This window comes from Lycium ferocissimum, unplaced genomic scaffold, assembly GCF_029784015.1.
Source record: "Lycium ferocissimum isolate CSIRO_LF1 unplaced genomic scaffold, AGI_CSIRO_Lferr_CH_V1 ctg6165, whole genome shotgun sequence".
Classification (NCBI taxonomy): Eukaryota; Viridiplantae; Streptophyta; class Magnoliopsida; order Solanales; family Solanaceae; genus Lycium; species Lycium ferocissimum.
In genome coordinates this window covers 4,577-28,618 of record NW_026726247.1, presented here as the reverse complement: position 1 = coordinate 28,618, position 24,042 = coordinate 4,577, and the positions used below count along the sequence as shown (strand labels likewise).

Below are 24,042 nucleotides of genomic sequence, written 5' to 3'. Positions count from 1 at the left end.
GCTGTATTACCTTTCTATTCAAGTACGGCTTATCTCGAGAATTGGAATCGAACTACTTTCATTCTGCAATCAACATTGGCATAACAAGAGGCCAACCAATCCATGCCCATAATCACATCAAAATCTAGCATTTCCAGCTCAACGAAATCGACTTTAGTCTGATGATCAAATACCACAATCACACAATTTTTATATACTTGTCTAGCTATTATGGGATCACCAACCGGAGTAGATACCTCAAAAGGTTTAATTGGCTCAGATTTCGCCCCAATGCGGCCAGCAATGTAAGGAGTAATATAAGACAATGTAGAACCCGGATCAATCAATGCATAAACGCCATGCAAGAATATGGATAGTATACCTATAACCACATCTGAGGAGGACTCAAGATCCTGGCGTCCGGCTAAAGCATAAATATGGGCCGGGTACCGCCTCGATCCGGATGCTCCCCTCGCACTTACACCCGGCCTGTCGGGGTACCGGAAGTCCACCCGATCGGGCGCACGGACGAGGAAGAACTGTAGCCGCTGATCGTGGCCGAGCCCACCCTACCGCCCATCGATGGACAATCACGCATCATATGCCCAACGACCACGAGCATAGCAAGCGTCCCGAACCCCCCGCGACAACCGCCGAATGTAATCAACCACGCGCGGCTACATCGCGGCCCCGTGGCCTCCGCCGGCTGGGATCGCCTAAAATCCGGCGGACCCCGAGACTCTCGAACTACGACCGGGACCCGGGAATAAATGGTGGCGATCAAATTTTCACCCGGCAAACCGAGGAGGTGCCAATCGGTCACGGACCGGCGGAATATGCGGAATATCGTTGTGACCCCGCCACATACTCACCGCTAGGATGCGGCCCCTCTTGCTCTGTCCTCTATCAACGTCACGCTCGCCTTGGCGGCCGGTGCTGCCTCCTCTAAGTTCTACGCATGGGCACCGAATACGGGAAATATCCATCCCCTCCGTAATGAAGCCGTCGGACAATATTTGAACAAATGTGGCCCCTGACACTCACAGTACGTGTACTCTGTCTCCCGTGTCGGCCTACCACAAATTCGGAGGCATACCTAGTCAATGAATTAAAGTGAAGGCTATACTCTCGGGCACTCATATTCCCCTGCTTTAGATTCAAAAATCTGTCGGCTCGGCCCTTCGAACCTCGGGTGGCAAATAATGACCAATAAAAGCTTTCACGAACTCTTGCCAAGCCGGGGGAGGGGCATCCTCTCTTCGTGAAGAAATCCCGATTATTGTACTCAAAGGACATTACGTCCGGAGTTTATAAGATGCTAACTCCACAGATTTAGTATCGGAGGCATAGATAATTCTCAACATTCTCAGCATCTCTTCAATAAAACCTTGCGGGTCTTCATCAGAACTTTTGACCAAAAAAAATTTCGGGAGGATTTAAACTCGTAGAAATCACGGGCTCAAGACTAGTCGCCTGTCACCCTCGGACCTCGTACTGCTACCGCCGAGGCTCGAGCGGCAACTATGTCAATAGGCCGAATAGCTTCGGTCATTTTTTTCTAAATGCCTGCCGACCTCTTGTTTATAAGTGTGGCGCGCTTCACGCCCATGTCCCAGACTCGCGCGTTCACGGCTCGTAGACACGCCCCAGGACGAAAGCGCTTATACCACTTTTTGTCACGACTCGACTAGGGGCCATAAGTGACGGGTACCGAGCTGACTACCGAGCACCACTCGTTATGCTAATCATCACACTCATCCTGAACACATATAAACTCCAAGGCAATACATAAACATGCATAACTCACGGCTGCAAAGATGATATACAAAAATGTACACTGATGTATCCATGAAACAACTATTACCCACGCATCTGTATCTACGAGCCTGCTAGATGCGAGATACAAAGACGGACGGACCTCGTCGTGCCCGTATATGTACACAAAAGAACACATCAATAGCCCCGCGCCTCCGGAATAGCGGGGTCTCCCGTGTAGCCGGCGATAGACTCCGATGAATGCGGGCCACCTCTTGTCTACTGTGGGCATGAACACAACGTCCAAAAAGAATGGACGTCAGTACGAATATTGTACTGAGTATGTAAGACATGAACAATAATAACATATCGAAGAGATAAGGGAACATCAAGTAAGGAAACAACCTGTAGCTGGATGTCACTTAAGACGGAGTAATGCATACTATCTTATATCATAAAAAACATCATAACAAGTATGTATATATAAGTTGCCTGACCAAATAAGTACGGTGTGATCATCATTAGCCCGGGTCCAGGCCTCCCGCGTCCAGGGTAACCATCTCATGCTGCCCACTAGTGGTGTCTGCCCATGCCATCTAGGCATGGTGTATATGCCGCCCGCCTTAGCGGTGTCTACCCGTCCATATAGACACGGTGTAATCTCATCATCATATACTTATCATAAAGCATGCATAAAACTCAAGGATAAGCTATAACTCTATTGGGGTAACGTAAGGTCGAGAACCCCCGATTTCATTATGAAATAGTCATAATCATCATGCCTCACCTTGAAGGAATTAGCATTATAAGGTGAGTCTAGCAACAATGAATAACATCAAGGAATCATTAGCTTCATAAGAATATCATAGCATAAGCTTTGGAATCTCTAGACTTGGACTCATCATCATCATTGTCATATTCACAACGTATTTCTTATCTTTATTTCATGAGAAGCTCTTAATAATCATAGACTCATAGTTTCCGGGATATAAGAAAGTCATGGAAAGATAAAGGAAGTCATGTTGTAGGGATCATGACTTAGAGAAAGAAGGGACTAGCCTTACATACCTTTACGTTTCCTTAGCGACTAGCGATTCCTCCTTCCAAGCTTACAACTCGACATTGAAGGAAATTCGTACTAAGATTAGATAATCGGAATATATACTTAAACTCAAGCTAAAGCTAATGAAAATTGGGCGAACCTCCTTTGTTTCTACAACTTTCTCCACATAATATAACATCTCCCAAACATCAATAACAACATTCATAATATCATAATCAATAACTTCGACAAGTTCGACATTATCGAATTCTCAAAATTCCCCCTCAAAGTCATTCATAAGGATAGCGATAATATAACACCACATTCATCCTCATATAATGCTTCTCCAATATTTTTAATACCATTTATAACAAGATTATATTCATAACATCTCAAGAATTATGGCTCATGTCAAACTACTATTCAAGAACACCATTATTCTCATTTTTGAGCTCCATATTCTACCTTCTTCCATAATCTAAGTCTTTCAACCATTCAATATTCTTAATAACATGAAATGATCATAAAACTCACCTTTGATTGTGTAGGAATGGGTTTTGGATAGAAATGCTTCACTTGGAGAAAACCCTAGCTTCAACTTCAAAGAGATTCTTGACTTCTAGCAACCCTAGAGAGCTTCCTTGCACTTGATTTCCTTGGATTAATGATGTTGATCTTTGATTTATTTGATTTATGTTAGTGAAATATGTGAAACCTTCTAGAGGTCTTGAGAGTAGTGGTGAAGTTGAAAGAATGAAAAATTAGAAGTAGGGACACATTTTTATACTTGGAAAATACTCAGCCCGTCGGGAGTTATACGGACCCTTATACGGTCTGTATAATATTATACAGACCGTATTTCACCATCAGGGAAATCCCTTTTTCTGTTGGGTTATACGGACCGTATAAGTGGTCGTATAACTCCACTTTTTCGAAATTATTTCCGCGTTTCGTTTGATCTCCAATCCTTATGGGACCTTCTTAGCACTTGGTTAGCACTTCATTAACAACCTAAGGAGTGTTATAACTCTTCTTCAAGACATCATTAAGTTAACATTAGTTCGGTACTTTGCAAAACCCTTCCAAAACACGACTTATACTTAACATTCTTCAACGAACTTTCTTCTCTTGCCTCAAACGTCTTTGGAATCTTAATTAGAACTGTTAAGTCACCTTTCTTACTTTGGGGGGGGGGGGGACATCGTATTCATCTCACCCTGCGTTAGTCTATCCACCACATGATGACATGAAATTTTTCGAGGTGTAACAGTCTTCTTGGGCTCATTCTTTTTTTTTTTAGCATATCTCTTATATGATTTAGCAGATTTTCATCTGGTGACCCCAAGGTCCACTCTTGCTTATGATCATGATAGAAAAACATATTTAGCGGCGCTCGGCAAGTAGGGCCAGGGTGCCCGTCATGACCCTCCAGATTGGGTCGTGACACTATAAGATTTGGTAGGTGGGGTAAGAGATGCGGGTGTATTGGAGGGTGAGGAGGAGACAATCAGTGTGGACTGATTAAGAAACCTTTATTCTCTACTTTTACTTGAGAAGTTATTTTCCTCATTTTTAAAGAACTTGTTTTTCTAAAGAAACGTTTTTTAAAAATTTTGACCAACCAAACACGAAAAAATTAGAAAGTATTTCCTGAAAATGTGTAATCTCCCTACCAAAGACACCCATATTATACATCAATCATACACTTGTTATACGCTGAGTATACACCAATGACGTTTACAAACAGTTAAAACTATGGAAGTCAAAATAGTTTTAGCCGCCTCCTCAAAATGTTAAGATCCCTTAAAAATACTCCATCTGATATGGTATCCAATTCAGATAGAGTCCCAAGTATATATTAAGTATTTCTTATGAGATATTTATTCTAGTCAAATATATTTCATTACAATCCTGTACTGCTATACAAATATAAATTCTTTAGCAGACTAATCAACGTAATGCAGGATAAAGAAATTATCTTTCTTTCTTGGTGTCATTTGCACGATTTCCCTTCAAAGGCACTGGTCTTTAATTATTGCCCTTCGCCTAATACCCGGAGGTTGAGAGTTTGAATTCCAAATTCAAAAAAAAAAAAATCACAAGGCGGAAGTTTGTAGCAAAATTAGGCCTTAAAGCAGTTTTGCTCAAAATTAGGCCTATTCGAATAAAGTTAGGCCTCAAGGCAGAGGTTTACCTAAAGGCTAACTTTTGCCTCCAAAATACACAGACTCAACTGCAATACAAGCACATTTATTTATTGTTGCTTGTAACTGAAAGTTATAATTTTTACCTGGTTATAAGGCTGCCATTTTTAAAAAGGACAAATTTTAGTCATTGTATTGTAAGTAATACTAGATTATGGTCTGTTTGCTGTGAGTTTTGTTGAAGATATTTTACCTTGATTATCATGTTTTAAATCATTTTAAAGTGCTTATCATTTTGTACTAGGGCAAAGATATGGTTGGAGGATAGCGTTTGAGTTCTATTTCTGAGTGTTAAAGGATCAGAACAGTGTTTAAGTGGTAGTAAAGCAGCTGATGTAGAGTAAGAGTTGGTACACTTGTGATAGAAATCATTTTCTAAGGCAGCAAACTCTACATTCTCTATCTCATAAGGTAGAGTTTGCAGTCAAACTCTGCCTGGTAAGGAGAGGTTTGCAGTTAAACTCTGCCTGATCAGGTACGGTTGAGGCAATTTTAAACTCTGCCTGAAGATATGCGAATTCAAATTCTATTTTGCGATTTATTTATTTTTAAAACTAAGCGGGGTTCGAACTCGAAATTAAGGGGTTTTAAGCGAAGGGCAAAAATTAAAGACCACCAATTCGAGGGGAAAAAATTAAAGACCAGTGCCTTTGAAGGGCAATCCACGCAAAAAAATGTGTTTCTTATATGTGAATACTAGTTTCATTAAGCCCGGGACAAAACTCAAGATATAGAAGTAGATATTTTAATCAAAGAAATGTAGTTTATGTAACACATTTTTACTATATAATAATTAAAATTTCAAATAAGTATATTTTTAATATATAAAAACAAAACTTTAATATCATTCCTTTAACATCTTAATTTCATTTTTTATGAAATATTTATTTCAAATCAGATGCAGAGTCGGAATTTGAAGTTTATGAATTATGCATCCTAATCTATTTAAATTACTTAGTTCTAAATTAATAATTTGAACATACTCAATGAACCTTAAGACAAATAAAGAATTTGAACCAAACACTACCGAATCAGACTAAACACGTAGCAGACAGTCTAACGCCGCGATGCTTCAAGTTCATTTTTTGTTTATCTGGAACACATTTAAAATTTTAATAATATATTTCATTTTCACCCGTATTATACAATCTCTTGAATTCATCTTCTAGGATCATCTAACGACAACAATTTTTTTCAGTAATCTTAGTTTTGAGTTTTTACGTAGATTAACCTAATGATCTTACAAAAATATTAATAAATAATAATTAAAGTACATTAATAGAGCAAAGATTTTAAAACTATACCTAAAATTAATTTTAGAATAGATCTTTATAAGCACATATGAGCTCACTAAAGAAAAGCAAAACATTGGAGGTTTAATAAAAGACTTAGTAAGACCTAATAAATACTCCAATTGTAAAAGACAGTTTGGCCCAAAGTTGCTTAAACTTTACCAGAACGTATAAGGACAAATTATATCCCCTCCGTCTCAAAATATTTGTCACATTGCGTCTTTCGAAATGCAATTTGACTAATCTTCCGAGCTAAATTGGATTAGATTAACTCAATGTTTTAAAATTAAAATTTGAATATTTGAAAATTATATGAAAAATACTATAAATTGCAATTCTCCTATTAATATAGTGAATTTCTTTTTTTAAAATATTGACAAATACTTATAGAATTTGACCCTCGAAAAGTGAAATGTGATAAATATTTTGAGACGAATGAGTGAAAATTAATGTAATACGGATCAAAAATAGGTTAACAAAAAGTTACTACTATAATAATATCAATGTTGACTAATAACAGAGGCCCATAATATCTTAAGAAAGAGAAATTTACGGGGGGAAATGCAAATTCATTTTTTTTTCGCGGATTACCCTTCTTTCTTTTTGGGGGGTGGTCTTTAAGTTTTGCCGGTCTTTAAGTTTTGCCCCTTCGCTTGAAAAGGTGGTTGAATATACCCTGAGGTTTTGAATTCGAACCTCCGCTCAGTAAAAAAAAAAAAATCGAAAGGCTAGGCTTTACAAAAAGTTATGCCTTAAGGTATAATTAAAAGTCTGCTCCATGCGACAGAACTTTTCCTTAAGGCATAGACTTTGCCTTATAAGGCAAACTTTTAGTTATGCCTTAAGGAAAAGTTTCGCCTTATGGGGCATACTTTTAGTTATGCCTTAACTAAAAGTCTGCCCCATGAGGCGGAACTTTTTTGAATTTTGTCTTAAGGAAAATTTCTGCCTTATGGGACGGTACTTTAGTTAAGGCTTAAAGAAAAGTTCCGCCTTATGGGGCCAGACTTTTAGTTAAGGCATAACTAAAAGTATGCCCCATAAGGCGGAACTTTTCCTTAAGGCATAACTAAAAGTTTGCCATATAAGACAAAGTTCTACCTTCTTCGGTAGACTTTTAGTTATGCCTTAAGGAAAAGTCTGCCGTATAAGGCAGAACTTTTTGCAAAGCCTTGCCTTGCGATTTTTTTTTTTTTTTATGACTAAGCCAGGGTTCGAACCCAGAACCTCGGGTTATTTTAGGCGAAGGGCAAAAATTAAAAGACCAACAATTTTAGGGGTAAAAACTAAAGACCACCCCCAACAAAGGGCAATCGTGCAAATTGCCCAAGCAAATTTACTCATGCGGGTCCCCATAGGGTTGTTAGGACGACAAAAGTTTAAGATCTTTGCTTATATATTAGACTAACATAACTAAAAGTCTGCCTCATAAAGCGGAACTTTTCCTTAAGGCATAACTAAAAGTTTGCCCTATAAGGCAAAGTTCTGCACTCTCCGGCAGACTTTTAGTGATGCCTTAAGGCAAAGTCTGTCGCATAAGGCAAGATAAGGCAGAGCTTTTCACAAAGCCTTGCCTTGCGAATTTTTTGTATTTTTATGACTAAGCTGGGGTTTGAACCCAAAACCTCGGATTATTTTAGGCGAAGGGAAAAAATTAAAGACCAATAATTTGAGGGGCAAAAACTAAAGAGCACTGCCAACAAAAGCAAGATTTACTCCTGTGGGTCCCTTACCCCCTGTTTGGATGGTGGTTTCCCGTGGTTCATTAATGTATGGTTTTCTATGAAACCATGTTTGTTTCCATTGTTCTTAAAGTATGTGGTATGGTATTGTAAACCCGTGGGTAGTTCCATGGTTATATAACCATGAAAAGTCCCAATTTTTAAAACCACGGATTTGGTGGTTTTTCCATGGTTTCGTATTTCATTTCTCTATTATACCCCACCCTCCACCATTCACCCCACCCCACTCCACCCCCGCCCTACCACCCATCCCCACCTCCAACTACCTGACTCCTCTGCCACCCACCCCCGCCACCCACTACCCCTCATCACCGCCCAACCCCACCCCTAACAACTCACCCCCAGCCTCATCCCACACCACCCACCCCTCCCCCACCCCCACCCACTACCCCTCACCAACCCCACCCCCACAACCACTCACCCCCACCCTACTACCCTCTAACCCCACTCTCATCCCACAACCACCCACCTCACACCACCCACCCCTCCACCCCCCCTATCCACTACCTATTTATTTTTTTAAAGTTCCTATTTTATTCTTTACCTGAGTTTTATTAATATATATAAATTAATTTCTAATTAAGAGTTAAGGGTATTTTAGTAAACTTACAAGTTATTATACAGTACCATACAGTCAAACCAAACAATACAAATGTTATTAAACCACAACAAATGATACAGTCTATCCAAACATTATGTTCATTAATACAGTACAATACAATACAACACCGTACTGTACCATACCATACTGTACATTAATGAATCACGGGAAACAACCATCCAAACAGAGGGTTTGGGTTGTGAGGACGACAAAAGTTTAAGATCTTTGCTTATATATAGTACTAATATTATCACATATTCTTTCAAAGATTAACGGCAGAATGGCTTGGGACCCCCTGAACTTGTTATGTTTTATTTAGTGCACATCTAAACTATGCGTAAAAATTAAAGACCAATAATTTGAGGGGCAAAAACTAAAGAGCACCGCCAACAAAAGCAATCGTGCAAATTTACTCCTATGGGTCCCTTAGGGTTGTGGGATGACAAAAGTTTAAGATCTTTGCTTATATATAGTACTAATATTATCACATATTCTTACAAAGATTAATGGCAAAATGGCTTGGGACCCTCTGAACTTGTTATGTTTTATTTAGTGCACACCTAAACTATGCGTTGACTTAATTACCGCCCTAAACTTAATAATATGATAGCCTCGACCCCGCTAGATGCTGATGTGGCAAAGAGCGTGGATACACTCTCTTTTAGGCGCGTGGAAGGGTGAAAAATAAAAAAATCAGCTTCCAAATGGGGTATTTTTCAACTATTAATTGCCACATAATCAATATAATGATTTATTTGATCCAATTGTATTTCTTTTTGATTTTTCTTGAAATACATTGCATATTTTATCCCAATTATTTTTTTTCTTTTTCGATATGATGATTATTTATTTCAGCTATGTATTTTTTTTCTTTTTTTGGATCCAAATCTAAATAACTTAGTTGAAAGATTCAACTTGAAACTCTATTTATTTTAGCTAAATAAAAATAAGGTTTAGCCAAAGTAATGAAGTTTAGATGGTGTATTTTCTACAAAAATATTGTGTATTTTTCTTTTCATGTAATTATTATTTATTTCAACTGTGCATTACTTTTTTCGGATCAAATTCGTAAAAATATTTTATTTGATTTCTTTTTTAGATGCAATGATTATTTGTTCTAACTGTGTATTTCTTCTTTTCCTGGCCAAATATATAAAAATAACTTAATTAGAATATCATTATCTTTAGGCAAATAAAAAAATTATAATCAAAATATTTTCAAGTTCTTTTTTTTTTTTTTTTTTTTTTTTTTACAGATTTGACTCGAAAAAGATGATTTAAATAATTGCTGAACTTAAAAAGGTAAGAAAATATATATATTATCCTTTAAAAAATGCCACATGGACAAAAAAATCCATGTGGCAGTGCGTGTGTCACACTTCCACGGGTTGGCAACATCCAGGGGGTTGTGCCTATCATATTTTCAAGTTGACAGGCGTAGTAAGCCAACATAAAGTTTAGGTGTACACTGAATAAAAATCGATAAGTTCAGGGGGGTCCCGATCTATTCTGCCAAGATTAATTTGAGCAAGTAGTTGAATGTGTAGAGTTGCTACACGGTATTATACTGGTGCATTCGATTCTCACCGGATCCTTCACAGTTGAGGTCTCTCGCTCCTCCCCCAATAAAATTAATAAACTGACATAAATTTATTTCTTAATAGCCAAAGATTTCGAGAGGAAAGTATGAATTTCTTTTATTGGCTATATTATGATGCCTCTAGTTTTTGTAGTTGTCAAAATACAGCAGAAGCAATTTAGACTGTACATATTCTGAGAGAAACAAAGTACTCTTGTAATTACTTTATGCAAACTCTTGAAGTAATAGAAAACAACACATGGAGCTATAGTTCTTTACATAGGGGAACTAAGCTTAAACAGAAATTTGCGCAATTAAGAACAATAAATATAATACAAGAGTGACAAAATACAATACTAGAGTGACAACATGCTTCAAATCAAACAACTATATTTAGAGGTCCATCTATAGGTGTTGGTGCAGATTCCACTTTTTTACCTCTTTCACTTCTACTGTTACCAGCAAATTTCATGCTTGCCTGGTGAAAGCCATTCTCTTTTTCATTTAAACTCCACTCTTTCATGTAGTAATCTTCCTCTGTCGAGCCTTTAGATGAGGGGCCATAAAACATTCCACCCCATTGTGGGAAGTATATAAACAAAATGGGGAGGGTGCAACATATAATCACGATACCCATGTATGTAATCCCTGTTTCTGTCGAATATCTTGTTCCTCTAAAGAAAATTACTTGAGTCAGTACTGCTCCAAAGTTTCCACCTCCTCCTGTCATCCCCGAAATTATGCCCAATGATCTATTTAAGCCAAAAAAAAAAAAAAAAAAAAAAAAAGAAGAGAAAATTAGGCTTTTAACGAGTGCGAAGATATATTCTTTATCAGATTTAAGTTATATGCACTGACAATATAAATATTTTTTGTGTAAATTAACTTGATATTGTACGTAGCTACAGTTAGTTGCTAGGTAACTAATTTCTCTTATTATGGCCAGCGCCCAGCGGAACTAGTTACAAGAGAATCATGCCCGGTTCCATCCTCGAAGCGAGGACTCAAAGGTTAAAGTGTTGGTTTCGGATCGAATCGACCACTTATTATGGGCAGCTTCCTTTAGTTGACCGATAGTGCAAATTCTTTTACAGTATGTACAAATAGAAGTTAAATTCTGTTTTATATTGTTTATAATACCTTTTTGATTGAGAACTGGCCCTTTGATCTGCCCACATAAGAGGTTAAGGTCAGATCTCGAATCAAATCCCCTCCTCCCACACCAAGGAAAAGCGCGACTTGTGACCGGTCCCCTTAAAAGAGAACCAGCCTCAGCCCTAGCCTCGAGGCAAGGACTCAAAAGTTAAAGGTTCGGTCATGGATTGAACCGGCCCCTTTGTCAATTTTAGGTAAATCAAACTTAAGTAATACGAAAATCAGGTAGAAATCATACCTTCTTGAAACAAATGGAACGACCCCGAAAGTAAGTCCACAGGCAGCTTGGCAAAACACAGAAAACACAAGCATCACAACAATAGAACCGCTTAAAGATTCTACTTTCCCTAAAAGAACACATAACAAGCCTCCTAAAGTCTGCACAATCCATAGTGTCCAAAGCCTTCCCCTCATACCAAACCTTTTCGCCATGATATCAGACAACATCCCTCCTCCAGGCCTGGAAAATAAGTTTGCTAAACCAAAACTAGCTGCAATAATCCCAGCAGTGTGAAGATTCACATGGAACCTGTCAAAAAAATACTGTGCAATTATGTTGTCTACAGTAAGTTCAACACCAAAACAATAGCCATAAGTCAATGCCAAGATCCACGCTCTATAATTCGTAACCGCATGATATAAAACATCTGACATATTATCTTTATGCTTTTCGCCAGATTTATGTAGTTTTGCGTAATTCCCATCAGGCATATCTTGGCCTAAAAAGAAAACAGCATAAGCTGATAAAGCCTGAAACAGGGCAGGTATAAAAAACGCAATTCTCCAAGCAGTAAACTGCGTAGCACCAATTCTATGTATTAGCGAAAAAACCAAAGGCATAATTAGCTGTGTAGCACCACCACCAAGATTTCCCCAGCCTCCAGCAACACCATTAGCCGTGCCAACGACCTTAGCAGAGAACATCGAGCTCATCCAGAATTGAGTTGAAACAAAAGTGGCTAACGAAAACCCCGTGAAGAAACGAACTAAAAGGAATGAAATCGCTGAGTTGGCGATTGCAGTTAAGAAAACAGCTGGTGCAGTTAAAAGAATAAGTGCAGATGAAGCAAGTCTTGGACCAAACAAGTCACAAGCTGTTCCCATTGCGATTCTCGCGAAAACTGCACCCGAAACTGCTGCAATCCCTGCATTTCCAATGTCAGTAGCTGTAAGATCAAGATTGTCGCGTATTATAGGGAGGAGGGGTGGAGCAGCAAATGTGGAAACGAAACAAGAAAAGAAGGAAATCCAAGAAAGATGAAATGCTCTCATGTGAGGAGCTGAAATAGAGTACACTCTGAATTCAGTGGCTTTATGTTCAGAGTCAACTGGCATACCAAAATTTCTGTGTACAGATTTTGTTCCATCATTAGATTCCAACTCCATGTTTTCCATAGTTGGAAATGTGAGAATGTAAAGAAAATAAAACTTCAAAAAGAGTAAGAAGGTACTACTTTTTTTTCCTTTCTTTTCTTTAGATTCAATCTCACAGTTGTTGATTGCTCCTTTATGCTGCAAAGTACGCTATCACTAGGACCCTTTTCTGGCATGTATAGTGCCAAAGTCTACGGGGGTGTTTGGTACATGGTGGAAATATTATTTCTTTTATAAGAAAAAATTAGTCATTTTCGGGTGTTTTTGGTTATTAGAAATATTACTACTAACATTTTCCACCGAAAAGTGAAGAAGACTTCTCTCACCTGTGGGTGGAAATCAGTTTCCTTCGCATTGATCTCAACTCTTAATTTCATATTGCTGCTTTAATTAACCAACACTCAGATATTACCGTCTATCTTTTACATTCAAAATTTCATGAAAACACTATCCGATTTGATAATACTCTCTCTGTCCCAAAAAAATTATCCTCCTTTCGTTTTTAGTCTGTCCTAAAAAAATTGTCCCCTTTCTATGTTTAGAAACAATATAACTTTATGAGATGATTTACATCCACACAAATATTTAAGGCTTATTTTGGACCACAAATTTCAAAAATCTTCATTTATTTCTTAAATTTTGTGCCAAGTCAAAAGAGGATAAACTTTTTGGGAGGGAAGGAGTATTTTTTTGATCTTTTAAATGTTTTTACAAAAAATATTACCACTCACAACCAAATAGGAAAAAGCATTTTTCAGAAAAACACTTGTTAGAAAGTACGTAGCATATTGCAAATTTCAAACTTGAGATAATTCAGCCAATAGAAAGAGGTTGTAATATGAAATTTGTAATATACTTTTAAGACGCAAATTTGTGAAAGGGATGCTAGTGAACCTACAGGGAGGAAGAAAAGAAATTCATAGGTTTATTGCGAGGAAGGAAAACAATATACTAGGATGTGTTGTTTCTTCAGTTTACTTTGTGATAGTTAATGCCTAACTGATTGTCATGGAATTGAATTTTCCCTACGTGAAAGAAAGAGACTTGAGAGTTGAGTGCATTAATTGGTTCGTTCCATTGACTTTGGAAATGGGGAGGCTAACCAAGAATCCAAGGGAATGTGCATTTGTTGACTGGGTAAGAGATTCCTTTAGATTTTATTTTGTGCAGGTGGTGTATGACCATATTGTCCTTAGTTGGAATTAGCTCTTCTAGTTGGTCGTATAAAATTAATTCATTTACTTTGTAGCATTACATTAAATATTGCAAAGAAACAAGGATGGTCATAATTTGTCGACACATACAGCTTTAATTTTTTTTAATTCTTGGACACCTTTTTATAAATCAAATAAGGGGAATTCTTTGAAAAAATATTTGGTATAAGAAAGAAAATGATTGCAGTCATCATATTTTCTATTTTCTCCTTTTGCACCAAACGATCAAAGAATAATAAGTCGTCTGATGTACAAGTAATATGATTTATGCAAAACAGCTTTCAGCCTACAGAAGTTGGGTTTTTGGAATTTGAAGCACAAAAATCTTAGGAATAGGACAAATCTTACGTGATCCTGTATGGCCCATAATTGGATTTTGCCTATAATTTTCTGCCTGGATTATGATTTTGACCTTTCATTGGTTTATGCTAAAACCATTAATTATTATCTGTTCATTAATTTGCTCAAACCTTTGCAATTTCTATTGTTCACATAAACAAAGTGGAAGGTCCTTCAATACATTTAGGTGAAGACCAGATACTAAGAAGGGTAATTTTGTCTTTTACCGAAAGGAGCAGTATTGTTATGAGAGTTTAGCTGGATTGAATATTCAACAGTATTATAAAATAATGAGCTGGACTGAATATTCTCTCTTTATTATTCTGGAACAAAAAAGAATATTCATCTGAAATTAAATATTGAAACAAAAACATAATTTAATAGTTCAATAAGTTCAATGATAATGATTTAAAAATTAAGCCACCAAATTTAAATCCTGAATATGATGTGTTTGTTCACGTGGATGTGTCATTGAAGAGAGACACATAGTTGCGATTCTATGCAATTATCATGCGAGAAACAAATACGGCGTTAGGATTTTGAGTTCATGGGTTCTATATTTTTGAAAGAAACTACTGAATTCTTGATAAATTATTTATACATTTGAAGTGAATTCTTTACACAAAAGCAAGATCTGCATAAAATTATTGAATTCAGCTGAACTCATAACTGGAATGTTAGCTCCACCCATGGCGAAAATCATCGTTCTTGGCATGTTTAGAATTTCGTCAGTTTATTAGTCGCATTTGGTAGTCTCCATATTTCTAGGCTAAGCTACTTGCAAATTACGGCCTTTCAAAGTGTTCACATTCCACATTGCTTGTAGTCTTATTACTACAAATTTCTTGACGATGTTACTTCGCTTCAACCCTTATTATTGTCAAATACTGATGAAGTGGGACCTAGTGGTGGTTAAAAAGGGTTTAACTTAACTGTAATTAGTTAGTGGCTAAGTAATGTTAGTTAGGAAATGTCGGTGGAACAAAATGTATAAATAGATAGTGGAAGTTAGATATTTTCATATCACTGTAAACACATTTGTATATTTTCTCTCTCTACATATGAATGAAACTTTTACCTTCTTCATTTTTGAGTTTCTCTCCATTAATCTCTGATTGGTTGCCATGGCTGAGCTATTCAACCTAGTATCACACCTTCTCGGTTAGATCTTATCACTCAGCCATTGTTACAGTAGAAATTGTGCTCTCTAAATTCGAGTAATTTCTTCGCATAAACAGAGATTATCTTCAAAGCTAGTGTTTGAATTTTCAAGGTGAATTTTCTGATCTAGTGTTGATTCTAAAGTAGCTACAGTGTCTAATGTTGAAGAAACTCCAAATGTTGAGAATGTTGCAACTGATGCACTTGCAAATGTGACTCCAAATACAAATTCGAGTACAAATTCACAACGATCTGGTGAAATTCAAATTCATCACAATCATCCTTTGTACATTCATCCCTCGGATATCCAGGGACCTGTACTTGTCTAGGTTCAACTCCAAGGAACTAAAAACTATTCGCTTTGGAGTAAATCTATTAAAATTGTTCTCCTAGGAAAGAATTACATAGGGTTTGTGATAGACACCTGTCATAAGGAAATGTATGATGCTAGCTTGCATGAGATGTGGGAGAGATGTAATGCCTAGTGTTGACTTAGATTATGAACACAGTTTCTAAAGACCTAATTCGTACTGTTATTCATGCATCTGATGCTCATAAACTTTGGTAAGATTTCAGGGAAAGGTTTGTTAAAATAAATGCCTCTAGGGGTTTCTACCTACATAAGGAAATAACTACTTTAATTCAGGGCACATCATCCGTTTCTGTATACTTTACTTTACTGAGAGAGTTATGGGATGAGTTTCATGTATGCTTTGGATCCACCTCCATGTTTTCCATGCCCTAAGTCTAAGCAGTACACAGAACACTTCTACTTACAGAGGCATTGGCAATTTTAATGGGATTGAATGGGTCATTTGATCATGCCAAGAGCCATATTCTGATGACAGTGCCCTTTCCCAATATAAACCAAGCTTATGTTATGATCATGAATGTTGAAAGTTAGAGGAAAACTAACTTTCGCATGAGTGTTGGCTATAGTGGAGAATCTTCCTCTACAAACATTGAGTCAACTGCTCTTATGAGCAACAGGGCTCCCAGTGGTTGATATAGGCCCAGGGCTACCTCTAGCAGTAACTCCGTTGGCACAAATGTCATCTATACTGTGAGTTCTGCAATTACAAAGGTCATACAAAGGAGACATGTTGCAAGCTACATGGCTATCCAACCGACTTTAAAATCAAAAAGAAAAGAGGATCATCAAACTCACACTCAGGGAATCCATCAGGTTTATATGCTAACAATATGACTAATGCAGGAGATCATTTCTCTGATGTGCAGGGCAGTTTTAGAGCACCAATGTGACTAATGCAGGAGATCATTTCTCTGATGTACAGAGCAGTTTTAGACCACCTGGAGCACTCTCAGCTCCTTTCTTCACTACAGAGAAGTATAATCAAATCTTATTGATGTTGTATAGGAGTCACAATGGCAAAGAAGTTGAGTCAGTTGCTCATTCAGCCACAACAAGACCTGCAGGAGTTAGTCTCGCTCAGCTACAGCTAAACCCTCAAGTTCAGGTACTGTTTTTGCTTGTATAGATAGTAACTGGATTACAGACACGGGTGCATCAAATCACACGATTTATAGTCTTAGTCTACTAAGTAAATTGAAAGAGCTGACACAACTAACTAGCAATAATGTACATTTCCCTATAGGGGACAAGTGTCCATTAGTCACATTGGTGCTTCAGTTCTTAAGGATAAATCTGTTCAGAATGCGTTGTATATTCAAGACTTCAAGCTCAATTTGTTGTCTGTTTCACATATTACAAAAGAATTATTGGGCCTTATTGCATTCTTCCCTAATTTCTATATGTTTTAGGAACTCTCAAGTGGGAAGGAGATAGGGATTGGTAGAGAGGATCAAGGCTTATACATTCTAAAAGGGGATATCAAAGGAGACTCAGCGAAACCTAAGGTTGATCCATCAGTAGATGTTCAATCTAGTTCTAGTACTAGTACCAACTCTTTTCTTTTTCCTTTCAAATAATGTGCACAATACTGCTAGTAGTGACATTAGTTACCTGGAAAATAAGTGCTATGATCTTTCTTTATGGCATAAGTGGCTAGGACATGCACCTTTAGCAGTTCTAAGAAAGATAGGTGAACTGAAATGTACTACACTGAATGATCATGTTTGTACAGTTTTCCCAGTTGCTAAACAAACAAGATTACCATTTTATTTCAGTAATACTTCTTTTGTTCATTCTTTTGATCTTGTGCATGCTGATGTTTGGGGGCCCTATAGAGTGGCTTCAAATACTGGCAAGAGGTATTTCATGACCTTAGTAGATGACTATTCTTGGTACACTAGGATTTTCCCGATGAACACTAAATCTGATTCAATTGTGATATTGAGAAATTTCTTTCTCCTGGTTAAAAATCAGTTCAACTACTGTAATGACCCATTTGGTCGTTATAGCCTTTTCGGTGCTTTTGACCCTTTCTCAAGCTTGTTTACTCACATTTGACTCGAGGGGACCATTGACACACTTCTCGGGATCTTTGGATATGATTTGGGTGACTTTATGGGAAATTTGGGCTTAAAGCAAAAAAGAGTTGACTTTTTGGTAAACAGACCTTTTTTGAGAATCCGTCGATTTTGAGAGGTCCGGATGATTTTTTAGAACTCGTGTGTATATTCAGTTCGGTCCCCAATTTTCTCGGGTGCATTTTGAGACTTGGGTTGGAAAGTTAGTTTTGAAGTATAAGGGGTTGACTCGATCAATGAGACCTCCGTTGGGAATTTCGAGGCCACGAGTGCATTCGTAGCATGTTTTTATGTATGTCTACATATATGATTTGTGAGCTGATGGCCTTGGGTGATAGTCAGGATTTCAGGTTGAATTAGTGAAACTTGTGTAATATTTTGGTGTCTGGTGCACCGCTTAAGAGGCACTAGGACCACGGCAGCAGTACCGCTGTAGTGGTGGCCCTGCCGCTACAGCGTCCTTATGTATTTTGGGCAGGATCACAGAAGCGGTCAAGGGACCGTGGAAGCGGGAGTGCTGGAGCGTCTAATGGACCGCAGGAGCGGGTGACGGGCAGTTAGATTCATTAAATGTGTATTAAAAGCCCTAAGTTGTTCATTCAATACCATTCCGACTTTAGAGCTTTTTGGGAGCATTCAAGGCTGTTCTTCATAGAAAATCATTGTGGTAAGTTCTTTCACCTTCCTTTCCATTCCATGTTACATGAATCACCTTAGGAATCCATTAAACAAGCTAGTTTCCTTAAGAAATGGTGGATTTAAAGAGGGTTTTGTGGGTTCTTCATTCTAGGCTATTAAATCTCGAATTAATGGTCGGGTTAGCTCCTCAATTTAAGCATGGGATTGGTGATTAAAGTCTACTATTTCATGATTTCTTCATTATTAGTGTGTAATTTAGGAAATTGGAAATTAGGGTTCATACCCAAATTTGGGAGTTTTGCCTAGAATCCGAATATAAGTTATTTGTTGGTTCTTCTAGCTTATAACTGATGGGAATTGATCACCTAGACCATTAATTTCATGTTGAGACAAATTTATTCTTAATTTCATCTTTTTAGTTCATAAACCCTATTCTATAGGTTGGGATTTGGGTCTTGAATAGAAGTAAGGTTTGAATAATGATTCTTCTTGATTCTAATTTCCTAATCCGGATATTACTAGAGTTTCATTATATCGAGTCACAAAGGAAGGGAAAGACTAAGGTTTGACTGTTGGAGATTTGCTGTTCGGCTTTCCAGGTAGGTTACGGTTTACCTTATGGTGAGATTTCGATTAGCGAAGCGTATGTTTAGATGATATTATCGGAGAATGCATGTAAACCTTCGAGTATGAAGTTGGGTTGGATATTGCCTTAGGTTGGGCCTTGTTGAGTGATTTGGGGGCTAGCCACCCCGTTGCGTTGTTCACTTATCTTGTTCTATTTATTTATTGGCTCGTTGTCACGTTAAGATGTTAGATATTGGTGATTAGTGATATATCATGATTATGATATTGCGGTACCTTACTTTGATTTGATATTTAGATGAAAATTGTGATTCCATTGTAGCTTATTGTGTAGCCTTATTATTGATATTACTTGTGTGCCATGTATGGTACTGTTTGGGATTGAATTGGATATTTGATATTATATTGCATTGTATTCATATTCATTTCCATGATACATGATATTGCCTTGTTATGGTACTGAGGATGGAAAGTGAGAAGGAATTACAGATGCATTGAGACATATTTGATACGAGTCATCTCTGGGCTGTGTGTGGAGTGACCGGTACTATTCTGAGACTTATTGTATATCGAGTCATCTCTGGGTTATGTGCGGAATAACTGATATTAGGTGTATTGATTAGATATTGAGTCATCTCTGGGCTATGTGTGGAGTGACTGGTACATGGACTTCACGGGTTCCCCATGGGTTGTGCTTCTGAATGTGATGTTCCATTATCGCAGTACATGTGTACGGTGTCTATGCATTGCATCCATCATTCATACATTATTGCACTGGATTGTACCTCTTGGTTTTCTGTGATATAGTTGTGATATGATTGTGATATACTGGTTCAGATTGGTATACTGAGACTTGACACAGTTGGGTTTAGATGCTATAGCATATGTGATGACTTATACCGTGGTTATTGATTCGTGTTGACTTGTACCTTCTTGTTTTACGTGTTTATCTTGCTTTGTTGTTTTTATATACATTAGCTAGTCTTAGTCGGCCTATGATACCTACCAGTACGTGTTATTTGTATTGACCTACACTTGTTGCATTTTTTTATGAATGCAGAGTACCAGGTTGGATTCTCTTCTACCCCTCGTGGCTGATAGTTCGAGGTTACTGATTCGAGTCTATTCAGGGTGAGCATGAGGACGTTCACTGCCCGAAGAATCTTCCTACTACTTATGTCTTACTTTTCATTCTGAGACATGATTTGACACTACCTATGTATTGTTATCACTATTAAGATTGGTAGTAGTTTGGTTTCAATTCTCTTGTATGACCAGACCAGATATTAGGGTTGGATTCTCATTACTTCAGCATTTCTTTATATCATTATTATGAGACTTACGTTATTCTATTTTCTTCCGCTTTACTTATGTTTTATGATTGTTGGGATAAGAGTCCGCCTACCGAGGTGGGAAAGGTAAGTGCCCGCACGACTTAGTGGAAATAGGTCGTGACAAGTTGGTATCAGAGCCCTAGGTTACCCGATCTATAATACAAGAGTGTGTCTAGTAGAGTCTCGCGGATCACACGGTAGAGCTCGTACTTTTATCTCCGAGAGGCTGGACAACTAGGAAACTTCACATTCTTTCATTCTTTCATGCTACCTATTCTAATTGGTATACGGAACAGTAAATCGGTATCCGATTCTTATCTCTTCTCTCACAGATGGTGAGGACTTAAACCACGATATCAAATCGGAGTACGGAGTCCGTACCGCACTGCCTTTGTGATGAGTGAAAGTTAGAGGACGCGGTCGAGCTAGAAGCCGCGGAGCTGCACCAGCCAGAGGCAGGGCTCCTGCGGTTGGGCAGCAGTGTGCGAGATCTCCATCTCCAAAGCTTGAGCCAAGTGTTCAGCTGGTTCGAGACCAGGCCGTCAGGGATGATGTGGCTCTAGTACAGACACACCCCGGGGGTACTTCAGATCAGACGACCCAAGACACTATGGCTCGCATTCTACTTCATTTGGATGCCCGGTATTCTTTGGTATTCTTCTTGAGTAGAGGATCACGAGACTAGGGTTGGAGGCACGTACCCACAGGCAAAGGCGGCACGTCGTAAGCCTTTGCTACGGTTGTGGCTCTACGGATGGATACAATGCTGGCCCCGGGAGATGATCTCAGACCTATGGCAGGCCTTGTTATGACTTTGACTGATCAGGAACTAGTAGGGAGGTTCAGGAAGATGGATCCGCTGAGATTCGCTAGTGCTTCTGGAGAGGATGCATGTGAGTTCATATTGGACATGCACGAGTTATTGTACAAGATGGGGATAGTTGAGACCTACGGGGTTGATTATGTGTCATACCCGGTTTCGTAGGAGGCAGAGAGAGACACAGTAAAGGTGCTTTATTTCTTATAGAGATGGTTCTCTACTGGCTTCTTATATGATTTATCGGGCCTTCCTTGAGAAGTATGCGCCGTGCCTTGAGAAGGCATGTAGAGATAAGTTCCTCCAGAACAGGTAGGGGATTATCTATGTTTATGTGACTCGACTTCTTGCATTTGCCCGTTATTCGGACTTTGGATTCCTACGAGCACCGACAAGATTTGACGATTTGTTGGTGGGCTCATTACTTCTCTTTAGATTCCGTGCCTTCATCTTGAGCTATGGGTGCTTCCTTCCAGCCCATTATTGAACATGCGTCATTAGTTGAGGCTGCCAAGGCCCGCTCATATGGAGGGGTTAGTGAGAAAAGGCAAAGACAGTTTGGGGGTTATAGTAGTTCCAGCTCGAGGGGCGTCGGACAGTCTTCTAGGCAGTATCAGTCCTATTTCGGCCGTCCTGTACAGTCAGCATTACAAATTTCTTCTAGTGGGCCATCAGCGAGAGAGCACGAGCTTATTTTCTCGACCAGCGAACGAGGGTTTTAACCACTGGGTGCGGTTTATCTCACCGAAACTTCGCCTTTCAGAGCTTGATTTACATATGGATCGCTGACAGTCATTTTTGCTAGTGAGTGGGCCATCCGAGCGAAGAAAGCACGAGAGCTTATTTTCTCGACCGACGAACGAGTTGTTCCAACTAGGTCTTCAGTTTCTATTCACCAAGCTTCGCCTTCTAGAGCTTGATTTACATATGGATCGCCTGGTCATTTTGCTAGTGAGTGTCCTCGACCCAGGCAGGGTTATCAGTCCAGAGGACTCCGACATCTTCAGGTAGTCGGGGTGGTGCTTCTCCGAGAGGCGATGCTCAGTTAGGTCGCGGTGGTTCACAGACTTCTAGGGGTGGGGCCCAGTAAGGCCGTGGCGGTTCACAGACTTCTAGGGGTGGGGCCCAGTCCAGTAGAGGTGTCTCCAAGAGTTCGAGAGGTGGATCACAGTCTGGACAGTCTGGTTGTGGTAGGGCCCAGTGTTATTCGTTCCCAGGTAGACCCGAGGCAGAGGCCTCAGATGCGGTCATTTCAGGTACACTTTCTGTCCGACATAGAGCAGCTTCTGTGTTATTTGATCCTGGATCCATTTATTCATACGTTTTTGCATATCATGCTGTTTGTTGGGACTTGACTTGTGATAGCATAGCCTTACCTATTCATATATCTACTCTAGTTGGAGGTTCTGTTGTGGTTGATTGAGTCTATTAGTAGTGTTGGTTACTTTTATGGGATACGAAATGTGGATAGACTTGATTATACTTGATATGGTGGATTTCGATATTATTTTCGGTATGACCTGTCTTTCTCCTTATCATGCGATCTTGGACTGTCATGCCAAGACAGTCGTTTTAGCTATGACGGTGAGGGGTACTCATAGTCCTGCTCCAAAGAACATTATTTCCTTTCTTTAGGCAAAGAAATTAGTCAACAAGGGGTGTTTAGCTTATCTAACTCATGTGCATGACACAACTGTTGGATCTCTTCCCCTTGAGTCCATTCCCATTGTGAGTGAGTTCGAGGAGGTATGCCACCCGATCACGATATTGACTTTTGTATTGACTTGGAGCTGGGCACCCACCCTATTTCTATTCCGCCATATCGGATGGCACCCATCGACTTGAGAGAGCTTAAGGATCAGTTGCAGGATTTATTGAGCGAGGGGTTCATTGGACCGAGTGTCTTCCTTTAGGGTGCTGCTGTGTTGTTCGTGAAGAAGAAAGATGGATCTATAAGGATGTGCATCGATTATCGTCAACTGAATAAGGTTACTATTCGTAACAAGTACCCTATGCCTCGTATTGATGATTTATTTGACCAGCTTCGGGGTGCCTCAGTGTTCGCAAAGATTGACTTGTGTTCTGGCTACCATCAGCTGAAGATCGGGGCGAAGGATATTCCGAAGACAGTTTTTCGGATGAGATATGGGCATTATAAGTTTTTGGTTATGTCATTTGGGCTTACAAGTGCCCCCGACTGCATTCATGACTTTGATGAATGACATCTTTAGGCCATTCCTTGACTCATTTGTGATTGTGTTTATTGATGACATCTTGGTGTATTTCAAGAGTAGAGAGGAGCATGAGAGCCATCTGTTGACACGTAATTTTTGACCTCCCATAATTTATTTTGCGGAAAAGACTTAAATATGCTATCGAACTATTGGAAATGGCTCATTTATGTCACTCGTCAATAGTTTGGCTCATTTATGTCATCGAACTATCAGAAATGGCTCATTTATGCCACTCATCAATAGTTTGGCTCATTTATGCCATCGGCCGTTACCAAAATGACTCGTCCATGCCATTTTTTCATTAACTCTGATTTTACCATACCAGATATGACACGTGGCCTCCAACTAGATTATGGTTGTGGGTGGGTGGGGTGTACGGGTAAGATTTTTTATTAATTTGGGATTTAAAATCGGGTTGATTTAATTAAATGACGTAGACCTCTAATTGGAGGCCACGTGTCATATATAGTATTATAAAACTCACGTTAATGAAAAATGACATCAATAAGTCATTTTGGTAAGGGGTGATGGCATAAATGAGCCAA

The 24,042-nt window shown here is 38.8% G+C and overlaps 1 protein-coding gene across 1 annotated transcript; it reads right to left on the bottom strand.

Moving 5' to 3' along the window:
• Positions 1-10,414: 10,414 nt before the first annotated feature.
• On the bottom strand, positions 10,415-12,932 carry LOC132045184 (high affinity nitrate transporter 2.5). The gene is made up of 2 exons (XM_059435728.1): positions 11,588-12,932; positions 10,415-10,946 (listed from the first exon to the last, which is right to left on the bottom strand). The coding sequence occupies exons 1-2, from the start codon at positions 12,742-12,744 to the stop codon at positions 10,574-10,576; spliced, it is 1,530 nt and encodes a 509-aa protein (XP_059291711.1). The 5' UTR covers positions 12,745-12,932; the 3' UTR covers positions 10,415-10,573.
• Positions 12,933-24,042: the final 11,110 nt, after the last annotated feature.